Source organism: Labrus bergylta, chromosome 23, assembly GCF_963930695.1.
Source record: "Labrus bergylta chromosome 23, fLabBer1.1, whole genome shotgun sequence".
NCBI classification, from domain to species: Eukaryota; Metazoa; Chordata; class Actinopteri; order Labriformes; family Labridae; genus Labrus; species Labrus bergylta.
Window position 1 is genome coordinate 20,547,236 of NC_089217.1, and position 12,413 is coordinate 20,559,648.

The 12,413-nt window shown below is 41.3% G+C and overlaps 1 protein-coding gene across 1 annotated transcript in view; it reads right to left on the reverse strand.

Annotated features, from left to right (window-relative positions):
* Positions 1-12,174, reverse strand: part of utp20 (UTP20 small subunit processome component) — a 26,300-nt gene extending 14,126 nt beyond the window's left edge. Inside the window, exons 1-27 of the mRNA XM_020638740.3 lie at positions 12,011-12,174; positions 11,659-11,739; positions 11,495-11,561; positions 10,725-10,857; positions 10,443-10,631; positions 10,245-10,326; positions 9,921-10,058; positions 9,535-9,690; positions 9,266-9,421; positions 9,038-9,172; positions 8,866-8,943; positions 8,595-8,773; positions 8,329-8,484; positions 7,614-7,702; positions 7,307-7,412; positions 7,049-7,199; positions 6,872-6,934; positions 6,606-6,773; positions 6,376-6,452; positions 4,980-5,059; positions 4,526-4,781; positions 4,222-4,401; positions 3,412-3,502; positions 3,227-3,312; positions 1,649-1,774; positions 1,006-1,172; positions 173-381 (exon numbers count right to left, since the gene is read on the reverse strand). Coding sequence (XP_020494396.1) covers positions 173-381; positions 1,006-1,172; positions 1,649-1,774; positions 3,227-3,312; positions 3,412-3,502; positions 4,222-4,401; positions 4,526-4,781; positions 4,980-5,059; positions 6,376-6,452; positions 6,606-6,773; positions 6,872-6,934; positions 7,049-7,199; positions 7,307-7,412; positions 7,614-7,702; positions 8,329-8,484; positions 8,595-8,773; positions 8,866-8,943; positions 9,038-9,172; positions 9,266-9,421; positions 9,535-9,690; positions 9,921-10,058; positions 10,245-10,326; positions 10,443-10,631; positions 10,725-10,857; positions 11,495-11,561; positions 11,659-11,739; positions 12,011-12,061 — 3,450 coding nt within the window. The 5' untranslated portion in view covers positions 12,062-12,174. The remainder of the gene's footprint in view (positions 1-172; positions 382-1,005; positions 1,173-1,648; positions 1,775-3,226; positions 3,313-3,411; positions 3,503-4,221; positions 4,402-4,525; positions 4,782-4,979; positions 5,060-6,375; positions 6,453-6,605; positions 6,774-6,871; positions 6,935-7,048; positions 7,200-7,306; positions 7,413-7,613; positions 7,703-8,328; positions 8,485-8,594; positions 8,774-8,865; positions 8,944-9,037; positions 9,173-9,265; positions 9,422-9,534; positions 9,691-9,920; positions 10,059-10,244; positions 10,327-10,442; positions 10,632-10,724; positions 10,858-11,494; positions 11,562-11,658; positions 11,740-12,010) is intronic.
* Between the last annotated feature and the right edge of the window lie 239 nt (positions 12,175-12,413).

A 12,413-nucleotide genomic window follows, 5' to 3' on the forward strand; every position in this document is an offset into this window, starting at 1 on the left:
TAATGTGTTGCATAAGACTTCAATACTAACTATCAAAAGGATTGTGCATACATGCATTATTTAAAAATACCTCTATATTGATTGGTAATTTACATACTGTGTATCAAAGAATTCAGGAAACCTTTACCTCAAAATATTTAGACACGAACAATGAAATATTTGAATGAATCACCTTTTCCCGTTGGTCCAGGATGGTGGACACGGAGGCGGTGACACACAGCAGGATCTGCAGCACCTTGGGCAGGTACATGTGGATGAGGTGGCCCAGTTTGTGGATGACCACGTTGATGATGTTCAGCAGGCTGTGCTGTCGTCCCAGCGGCAGAACAGCTGCTGCATCCGTCTCTGCTATCGCTTTCTGCACCGCTGCCAGGCAGGACCCTGAGGACATAGACCACAGAGAGGAGAGTTATGAGAAAACTTAAAAACAATTTAAACACTTTATTCTTTTGGGTCTGGGAAGCGTTGGTTCAATATTGACTTATTTGCTTGTGTTATTCAATTTGATGTTTACTGTGTGTGTGCTGCATTTATTATTAAGATCTTTGTAGCCTAGCGAACCCTCAGGAGTGCAGACTGCCCCCTTCAGGATCATACAACTAAAATTTAGTCTGCATGCAAGTACTTCATGTCAATACTAATCAGGTCACTAAAACACAAATGTATATATCTTTAAATAACTCATTCTTAATTTTTTTCATTCCAGATATGATCTTATATATGATGCATTTGCATGTATAGTTAAAGATCATGCTGATATGTAACTGTAACCCTAACCCTACCAGATGGAGAACTTGGAGAAAAACACATCTGGAACATAATTTCAGTAATGTAAGAAGTATTCAACCTGAGATACAAATATACAAAACAAATGTATTTAATTCACACTGATTTGTGTTCAAACTCAACGTGCAAAAAGCAGTGCAGTGCAAACTTCTGTCATGTGGCTCTACTCAAGCTTTGTGGTAGAAAATGGACAATTTTTCCACAACAGAGATATTCTACCTTCACTGTGATGGCAGACGGGCTCCAGCAGCAGGTTGATGAATATCCCCAGCTCCTCAGCCTGGCAACCTGCCAGAAAACGCAGGATGATGGAGGACCGAGAGGTGGCGGACGCCTTCCCCTGAAACTTGCTGCCCGCTTTGCTGCGCAGACGGCCAAACAAGATCCTGTGAAATAAATGGTAAACACAAGCTGGTGACTAAGACATTTAAAAAAACAATCTTCAAACTTCACTCAATAATTCAATCAGTTATCATTCAACATGTCTCCAACACAGCGTTTACAGACTCCGTTTCAGAGCGCCTCTCACAGGCTGATGGACAGTACAACAGAATGACCTTGAGTGTGATATTACTTTTATACAAATGTTTCAGCGAGCAGCATATAAAACAGTAAAGAGCAACAACAGTTATCGTTTTGGTTTTTTTTAATCAAACATTTTGCTATGCTAACACAACAAGTTCTGCAAAGCTAAGCTAACTGCTAAAACATGAAAGTGGTATAAATCTAAAGCTAAACAAACATTAATCCTTTGATGAAACATCCTTGAAAGCTAAGCTAAGAAAAACAACAATAACACATACAGACAGTCAAACACACACCAACAAAGACAGACACACACACACTAACAAACACTCAGTACCTCATTAGCAGCGGGATAAGTCTGGCTCTGTGTGAAGCATCAACCACCTCCGTCTCATCAGATATATTGAAATGGACAATCTCCTCTTTGAAGTGTTTGTCATCCAGAAGCTTCTCAAGATTCCCCCTGGAGAAAAAACAAATTTCTTACAGCCAATCATGTTGCCTCATTTCGACGACGCATGCAGTTGAAAGTGAATTTGAAACACCACAAGATGTGAATTGATTAACATTTGAGAAATGTCAATTGCAGAGAGTAAAAAATAACAGTGTTATCTTGAACAAAGAGCAGGGACGTGTCCAGAGGGGTGGCTTGAGCCCCCCCTTAAAATCTGATTGGCCAACCCAAAATCTACATCTTTCTGGATTGGCTATTTGCCCAATCAGAGGCTGTTTAAGTCAAAATCAACAATTCTGTAAGTTTCCAACAGCCTGTTTTTTGTTTTTTTTACATGTAATTGTAGTAAAAGAAATGTGAGTACTTTTAGTTATAAATACATTGTTTTGCATACTGCTCTTTCCATAAAAATTCTAATTAAAACCTCATGCAGACTGTCTAACTGGCAATGGACTTACCAATAAAATTACTAATTAAAGGCTTCATATGTGATTCTTCGATCCAGCAGATGTCGCCCTTGAGCATGAAACCAAAACAACTCGAGGTGCATTGTTGTGTTAGCATGCTAATGCTAGCGATCTTTATTATGCTCGTATCTTCACACTGCATGTAAGTTTACCTGAAATGAGCGTGATCTAGAAACACAGTTAAGCAGTGAGTACAGTATGTTATTCTTCTTTTCTCTAGTCCCTCAATTAAACTACTTTTATACATGAGGGGAGGAGTCAGCCAGCCGTCCAGGCGATGTAAACAAACTGAAGATAGGACTCTGAAAACTCTGAAAACATCCCAGACAGTGGGACTCGGGTGTTACACCCATTGTAGACAGTCATGACTCCCAGAGTTATTTTCAGAGGATATACTTGATTTATATTACATTTAAGTGTGAACAATCGCATATAAAGCCTCTAATGTATTTTTGCGAGGTAAGAAAGCATACAAGAGTTTGAATGTGATTTTGTCAGTACTATAAATTGTGACTGCACATCGTTTTCAACACTGTTTTTGACTCCCTAAAGAATCAAGCTGAGAGGATTTATATTAAATTATGTTACTTACAAGTACATATCATTAGTGGAGATAGAATGGGCAAAAAAAAATGAAATTTATGTGCATGTGTGTGCCTAAAAACTTGATGCCACCCCTCCATAAGTCGGTGGGCCACTCCAGGCCAAAAAAGTCTGAACACGCCCCTGACGAAGAGTCCCACATAACTTTCTCAGAAAATACTCATCCGTCTGCAATAAGGCTGAATGTACAGTAAACTGAGAGCTTGATAACAGACAATAGAGGAGGAAGTCAACATTCCTCCCCATGTAACCGTAGAGGGCTGAGGATTCAGAACCCTGATTCCTAACATAGATGCTCACAATGACCCCATTGAGGAAAAGGAAGAAGAGGATTTTGTTGCTTTAATGAGAGATATTACTGTAAAAGTGTCTTCCTGTGTAGTTGTCTTACTTGTATGGTACTATGTTTGGCTCTTTGTATGACAGAACACACTCCAGTGCCACTCGCTGGATCTGCTGGTCCTGATGGCACAGCAACTGGAATGAGAGAAATATGTTGAAGAGGAGTGTATAGATATGTTCAACCATTCACAGGAAACATGTGTGTCTCTGTTTGCTAACACAGAGACTTCTTACCTGGTTATAAAGCTCACTGAGGCTGCCCTCCAGGTACAGAGAGCGAGGGTTGGTGAATTTGGCAAATACCTTCAGATGGGTAATCAGCTGTCTGTAAGTGAAAAGTGAATAAGAAAAAAGTTTAATAAAACTCTCAAGACATATTTAGACTGCAGCTTCAAGCCGCAATATTTCTGCCCGTGACGATATGCCTTCAATCTGAATGTCGCAGAGGCTACTTTCCAGTTGTGACCATCTTGTCTTCTTTATATATCTTTTCCACCAGTATTTGATAACTACATTTGAGGGATAAATGAAATGATATGTATATATCTATATATGTGCATGTTTATAGCTTCTGTACAGTTTATTTTAATTTACTTAGCTGTTATTACAACTTATTTATTTATTTTATTTTATTTGGACTTTAGTACTCTTTTTTTCTTATAATGCTATTCTATTTTATATATAATTTTAACTTTTTTGTAGAAGCTGACTCAGGGGGAAACGCACAAAAAATGCAATGTACCTGTACTGTCCTGTTCCTGTGCAAATGGAAATAAACATCTATTCTATCTATCTCTAAAAATCCAATGGATCAAAGAAAGACATCGGCCGCTTCATCGGTATCCACTTTTCTCTCTTCTTAATATCGATATCTGTATCAGCTCCAAAAATCCCATCTTGGTAGGTATGGCTAAAATAAATAACATAATGCCATTTTTCTGGTTCCACTGAAAGAAAACTTCTCAGTAGGACACAGGACAGCGAAAGTTCAAATAAAGAATCTAATATGAAACAAAGATTCAGGTGGATTCTGATCAGTCTTACTTGGCAGCAGCTCTCCTTGGAAGTCCCTTCCTCTGCTGTTTGCCTCCCCCTTCCTCCTCTTCCTCCTCTTCCTCTCTCTCCTCCTCTTCATCCATCCCAGACTCCTCAGGGGCAGCCTCATTCCTCTTCCTCAGGTCCTGAGTAGAGGCCACCAGCGGGTCAGCGATGAAGAACTCATTCCTGAAATCAACAGAATAATCAGGACCTGATGTTTGCAGATAAATCCACCTGTCACACTTGATTTAAAATCAACTATTTGGTAAAGAATGTCAACAGAGATAATAAACACACCGTAGTTACTAACCTGATGAACCGGAGCAGCAGAGGGCTCAGTTCTCGGCTGCGTGGTTCCACCCGGTCAGGAAACTGGGCCATGGAACGCCACAGCAGGCTGCGGAAGTTGGGGAAGTCGGTCCTCTCCTTGGGGTTTAAAGTCAACTTCACCCGCTCTAGGAACAGCACCCCTACGTCCCCACTTTCAATCACCTCACAGCCCGGCTCTCCCTGGAGACCAGACTCCTCCTCGTCATCATCCTCTTCACTCTTCTGCAATTCTTTCTCTGTGACACGCAGGGACAGAGGGGAAAGGGGGTTTGTCACATTTCATCTGCATTGTTCCACAAGCAGTTTAAATACTTAATAAATATTCTGTCTCAACAATGTGTTTATGATGCAACACATTTGTGGATCTCATCGAGTAAAACCTGACATTGAATAAAACATTTTTAATATTACTTATGGTGCACTTAAAGTCTTACCAGCGATCCCTGCCACCATCTCCAGATGCTCATAGTAAACCCTCCAGAACTCTTTGTTGTCCATCCCTCTAGCATGACTCCTGTGAGAGGGAAACATACACTTTTAATCAGTCAGGGTGTCAAAGAGTTGTTAGCATTCTTCATTTAAAGGAAAGTGGGGTTGTATGAACTACTTCTTAATACTACGTCTATTACCTACAATAGATTGGGGTCAGCAGGTCCCCTGGCTGTTTGAGGGGAGCTGAAGTATTAACACAGAAACTAAAAAAATGTAACGCTCTGGATTTGTATCTTTTCAACACGATGTATGTAAGCCATTTTTAAAAAAAAAAGATCATGCTAACAACTTTACAGACTGTAATGGTGATAAAAAAAACACAATACCAAAGAAATGTCTGTCTGACATTAAAATAAAGTTTTGAAAACATTACAATTTTGACTACATATAAAATATTAAAAAACTATCTTAGGTTGTAATTTATTAGTTGCTAAGATGTGTTTTGATGCTAACAAAGTCCGGAGCGGTGCTTAAATTAGCTTCTGTGTCAGTACACTGCCTTCTCCAAACGTAGGCTATGTTGACCCCCTTCTACTGTGGAAAATACACCGTGTGTAAATGCTACATGGGCATGAGCTTGTACAGCGCTAATGTACTCTTCTGACTACTCAAAGTGCTTTTACACAGCAGGTCACATCTACACATTCACACACTGATGGTAGAGGCTAGTATGTAAAGCGTCCATCAGTATTACCTCATCCATTCATACACATTCATAAGTCAGCCTCGTCTTGCCCAAGGACACATCAGAAACATGCTTGCAGGAGATCGGGATCGAACCCCGACCGTCCAGTTGAGAGACTCACAACTCTACAACTGTACGGATAAGTACGTTGTTAAGCCAGAAAATCTCAACGATCCCTTTTTAATTAAAAGTGATAAGAAGTACAGCTTATGTAGAAGAGTAAATGCTCTTGAACAATCAGACAGAGACGTATGGCTTGTGAATCGACGATCTGTTTATTTCTCTTGGAGCAGTTCTTTTTTAGCATCCCAATCATCCCGTTATTGGCAATCATCACACTGGGCAATTTCAACATGTGTGCTGTATAAAGACCATTTACTAGAAGTAAACGGACAACTGGACTCTTACCAGGAAAGAGTGTGTGGGTACGTGTGTACGTTTATTAAAACATGACCTTTTGACTTGGCCAAATTCAAAAGTTAGATAACTATTGGTTTGTGCCTGTTGTTGTACAGATTGTGTGTTTCTGTTATGCTTCAACCTTTCAAACTACAACACTTACGAGAACATTTTTCTGAGTTAAACTTTGTCAATAAATCATCAGTGCATTGATTTAAGCTAAATGAAGTTTTTCAGTGTTCTTTCATACTCACACAAGAAGTTCAATAACTGGGTCCCAGAGTGGCTTGAAGTTGACAAACAGCATTGCAATAAGGTAACGTAGAGGTACCTGCAGGGAAACAGTCAGAATATAGAGTCATGTTTAACACTCAAACACCTTTCCTGTTTAATCTGAATTTTGACTCAATCCAGACATTCAACTACTTCAAAGATGATGTATCAAAGTGTTGAAAACAACAGCAAGACGTTTCTTTTTCTGTACCTGCTGGAAGGTGTCGGCTGGCCCCCGTGGCAGACTGCGCTGCACCAGGTCCTGTCTCAGCTTCCGCAGATGGAGCAGCTTCTCTCTGTAGTCCTGAACTGAAGCGGGCACCAGCTCGGCCTGCAGGCATACTGCAAACACCGGCTGCACCTCCACATTCTCCTCACCCTGCACAGAGGCGCACACACACCCCATAAACAAGAACATGACTTTAGAGTTTCTCCTTTCATTAAGTTTTAAATCAACATTTAGACTGACGGTCTTACCTCTGCAAGAGGAGGGAGCTCTGCCTCAAACTGGGAGAGAATCCTCAGAGTCAGCAGGCGAATCTGAGAGAGAAAATTGTGATTTTATTTTTTACAAAAAAGTATATTACTCTTTAAGAAGACATTTCACCCATAGTTTTGATTAACATCTTAACACTTGAAGATGTTCTTTGCTACCTTGGATATGTGGGAGGACAGGTTAGGGTGCAGGATCTGGTAGAGTTCCAGCAGTGCATTGTGGGAGAGGTGCTCTGAAACGCCGCTGAGTGACAGGCAGGTGTAGTATAGGTCACCCAGCAGCAGGGCGGACAGGTCTGTGGGAAACTTCCTGTAATCAGAGTAAAAAATGACGCTCTAAAACCTTTACTGGAATAGAAATGAAGCAATAATTGAAGACTCCTCAATACATCCATCAGCAGAGACGGCTATACGTACCGCAGGATGGAGTTGATCTTGTCCACGGTGAGCAGTGAGAGAAGCTGGGCAGAGCCATCCAGAGTGAGGAGGCAGCTCAGAGCCTGTCTGGCTACAAACAGACCAGCTGGGGGGGGGGGGGGGGGGGGGGAATGGAGACAGCACAGGGTGACTTCACTCAGTCTTGAGAACAGTAAAACTCTATGCACACACGTTTCCTCTAGCTGGTACAAAAGTATCCATTTCAACTCTGATAAATCACAATAATACATTAGCAATATACAATATGAACATTTTAAGAGCAGAAGAACAAAAAGAAGCGTCAAACCTTTAGTCAGTTTCTCCGTCTCAATCTCACACAGCACATGGTTTAAGAACGCAGTCACAGCAGGCACAATGCTAGCTGCAGCAAGAGGCCTAGGAAATGAAAAAATGTCAATATAGTAGATCAGTGGGGGGGAAGGGTGTAATTCATCAGCTGGACATTTAAAGGCTTTATATGTGATTTTTTGATCCAGCAGATGTCGCCCTTGAGCACCAGCATGAAACCAAAACAACTGGCACTGCATTGTTGTGTTAGCATGCTAATGCTAGCTATCTTTATGATACTCGTATCTCCACACTGCATGTAAATTTACCTGAAATGAGCGTGATCTAGAAACACAGTTAAGTAGTGAGTACAGTATGTTATTCTTCTTTTCTCTAGTCCCTCAATTAAACTACTTTTATATGTGAGGGGAGGAGTCAGCCGGCCGTCCAGGCGATGTAAACAAACTGAAGATAGGACTCTGAAAACTCTGAAAACATCACAGACAGTGGGACTCGGGTGTTACACCCATTGTACACAGTCATGACTCACAGAGTTATTTTCAGAGGATATACTTGATTTATATTACATTTAAGTGTTAAAAATCACATATTAAGACTTTAAGCAATCAATGCATGCAAGAATGAGGAAGCAGGTGTCTTCTAATCACAGTAAGAGTACTGTATTATTAGTCACATGTTCATTTGTTTATTAAATATCAAACACTTCCTGTTACCTGAGGTGTGGCAGAAGCACCAGGGCTGCCCAGGGCCGAGAGAGGTCAGTGATGCTCTTGTTGTTCTCCTCAGAAAACTGGATCAGCGACAGCACCAGCTCTGGCACCGCAGGTTGTTCTGATGCTGTACTGTTGGTCTTACTACTGCTGAACACTCTGTTCAAAGAGAAATACGATCAGACAACCAGAGACTCATTTGGGCTGTTTTCATTAAGAATCTAAGTAATTCAACAGCTAACAATGTGATCTACACTGTCACATCTCACCCTGTCGTCTGTCCGGTGAAGAGCAGTGGGTAGGTTTCAAAGGCCATGGAGCCATCTGTTGGGGGCGGGGCTTTGGCCAGGATCAGGCTGACCAGCACATCCAGCCCACAGTGGCGGGACAGGGGATCACCGCAGCCGAACAACCCAGCAGTAAAGCGCAACAAGCTGGGGAGGAAGAGCTGTGGAGGAGATAGAGGGAGAGGAAGTGTCAGTTTGTGGTGGAGAAGAAACAAACAGAGTTACATGATAAATAACTGTAATGATGATTCACCTGCTCAAACTGCTTCATGGTGAACATTTCCTTGGTGAATTCAAGTATCAGATCGTGTCCAATCGTGCTGCCAAACACCTGGTGATGCAAATATACATTTTCAAGATCATCTGTACATGAATACTGACACCGTACCTACATACAGATATTCTTATCATTTTGTTTTTTTCACCTTCTGCACCGTCTCTTGGATGATCGCTTTAGGCAGGATAACGTTCTCCCCAAGGAGCAGAGAGGAGGTGATCTGGAGGAGCAGACGGGAACAAGACTCTGACAGAAACGAGCTCTGAATCAGACGCAGCACCGTCTACAGACACAGAATCAGATGATAAAAACAGTCAAAACACGGCTGACGTGAGGTTTTTGTGTATGATGAAACTTCTTTGCGTTCTCCTTGTACCTGACAGACCGCCTCAGGTTTGGTGATCTTGGCTCCGTCCTTGTGGGACACCAAGGTGTGGAGAATGAACAGCAGCCTCTCCAGCTGCTCTGCTGCTGCCTGATCTGACTCCTCCCCTTGTGCCTGCATGACACCCAAGACCTCCAGCACACCGACCTGTACATGAAGACACACCACTGTCATTAAAAAAGTTCAACTCAATGGGAAGGTTTCTTTTTTTTTATTAATTGGACTGAAATGATAAGAATCAGACATCTCGTCATGCCCACCTGTAAGGACTCCCACAAAACCAGGAAGTGCTCTTTGTCAACGTGATTGGCTGCAGCCTGGGCCAAGTGATCCATGGCGTCCCGGACAGTGTCCCATGGAAGAGAGACCGCAGGGCTAGTTGAGGGTCCAAGTTTACGTAGAGCTACAGGGAAGGCCTGGAGGAAAACAGAAATCTCAGAACTCATTGTGTCTAAAAACAACAGCTTTCTTTTGAATCACTTTTTCACATAACAGAGGTTCACAAGTCTGAGGAACAGACCAATGAAGTCTGTGCTGTTTCATTTATTTCACATGTTTTTAATCTTCCAACTCTTTCTGCTAATTCACTTGAATTAAAAATATCACATAAGTCAGGAATCAATCCTCTCGGACATGGGGAACCCACATTTGCAGCGCAGGAGTGAAACTTGTTTCGAACTCCTTTGCACATCTCAAAGAGTAGTTGACCCGCTCCCTCGGCCTTGTCCGGGTGCTGCTGCAGATCTGAGAACATGAGACTCAGGAGAGCATCAAGGTCTGGAACCTGTGTGACACAAATGAGACAAACAGTTCATCAGGGGAACGCAGCTAAACACACTGATGAATGCTCAGTATTGATGCTGAATTATTAGAAAAACAAAAACATGTCGAGTCATCTTTTTTATTTCAAGACACACAAAGAGAAGAACTCGTTTATGATTGTGATGTTTCTAGATTGCACATCGCTCACCTTTCTCATCAGAAAAGAGAAGCTCTCTGCAGCAAACTTGCGGATGTGCTCTTTCTTGTGCGCCAAGAGTGTGCTGTACAAACTGTGTGGTAAAAACAGGCGTTCAATTACATCCAGCAAAAAAAAAGGTTTGCACTCCAAAAAAGGAACAAATACCAACCATCATGCAGAGCATCACCAGGGAGCCTCACTACGTACCTGTAGATGTTAGTCATGTCCTTCACCATGAGCCTCCACAGGTACTTGTAGAGGTAAGAGAGACATGTGAACGCCCACTCCAGGATCTCTGTGTCCTTGGTTTCCAGCAGTGAGGTGATCAGGACGAAGAAGTCGGGGAAGTGGGGGTAGAAGTCCATCTGCAGGTCTCTGGCCAACTGCACCACCAGGCTAGAGGGAGAAACGGAGGACACAGCTCGTAAATCAACCTGTCAGTCAGGGAGAATTATTTTTTTAAGGAGACAACAACAAAACACAACTTACTCCAGCAGGGGCTGGTAGGCGAGACTGTTCTTCACACTGAGGTGCGTTTTCAGACTTTCCACTATGGCTGCCTGATGGAAAACCAGCATGTTGAAAGACTGGCTCTTGTTGGAAACATCTTTTAGAAAAGTAGCTGTGGAGAAAAAGGCATTGATTTTACATTGTTTTGTTGTTGTTTTTTTGATTAGGAAAAGCATTCTTCACACATTAGAAATTACACATAATAGCAGAATAATTGCAAGACTCCTCCCTCAAACTTTCTAACATTGGAGCACTTTCTCTGCAGGAAGAGGTGGGTATGATGCTCGCAGTAAATTTAACAATTTAGCTCTTCCAAAGACTTTTTTCATATTCAAGTAACATGACATTAATTAAATTGAAATTATTTACAAAAGAACACAGGAAGCGTTCACCTTGGAGGGGTAGAGAAAGAAAAATAAGAAAATGAAATACAGAGCAGGTTAACGGATTAATGAAAATGACAAAAACGAGGAAATATCACCCATGTACTCCAATAAGTCAAATAAAATCAGGTCTTATAGGTTTGACATATTCAGTCCATATCCTGTAGAATCTATCCTTCTGGACTTTGAGGGGAAATGACAGCCTTCCCATAACATATATTTCATATATTATGTCTATCCACTCATCAATAGTTGGTGGGTTAGGTTTTAGCCATTTTTTGATTTTACATTGTTAAACACACTTCAGGTGTAGAGGTATGACAACACAGGCACTTATGATGTAGTATTCATGTATTATATACATACTGAAATTCTCTGTCAAGTTGAGGTCTTTCCATTTTGTCAGTCCTTCAGAGAAGTATGTTTCTACTTCCTACATGGGGAGAAAAAACAAGTTGTAACCAACTAGATGTTTAGCACAAGATAAGGAAAGAAAGATTTCTGTAGCTAAATGTCTGACTGTACTTTACCTCTGCATAGGATCCTGTCCTGTCGATGCGATGGATTACATTGATGTTTACATTGGCAAGTCTTTCTGCAAACGTGAGAAACTGACCAGAGACAAGAGAAGGTTTAAATCATAGCTTAGAGACATTGAAAATGCTAGTAATACTTTACATGGATTTCAGGTTAAATTCTTCACTGGTCATAACATATCAGACATCAAAATGAACACTGAATCACTCTACTTGTTTTGCTTTAACTTTCATTTAACGTGTGTGTTTCACTAACTCTTATTCTCCGTTAATGAAGGAGGTGTTTGTACACTTTAGCCCTGGGACTCTGTTAGCTTCACAGAGCAGTAAGTTTCTTGAATCTCACCCTGTAAGTGTTCTCAGATTTATGATACGAAGACTTGGATTTGATCTTCATCTTTGCCGTCTTTGCTTGTTCAGGGATTAATTGTATTCCGAGGATCGCGGCGCGGTGAAAAGATTCATGAAAAACTACAATTTCTTAATTCTATCGGCTACGACTGTTTACACACACGCCGACACCAGGGCGCAGCCATGCTGAACAAAGCATTGTGGGAAATTTTTCGCTCCACATGGTGGTCGAACAGTCGAAGAGGACAGAAAGAGGCACTAAAATAATCCTACATTCACTTCCGCCTTCGTTTGAGCATTACGCGCCCGTACTTCCGGCTTCCTTTAAATTTGGAAACGGTAATGATAAATGTTGTAGGCTACATTTTAAATAATTATAAACGTTAAGTAAATAAATA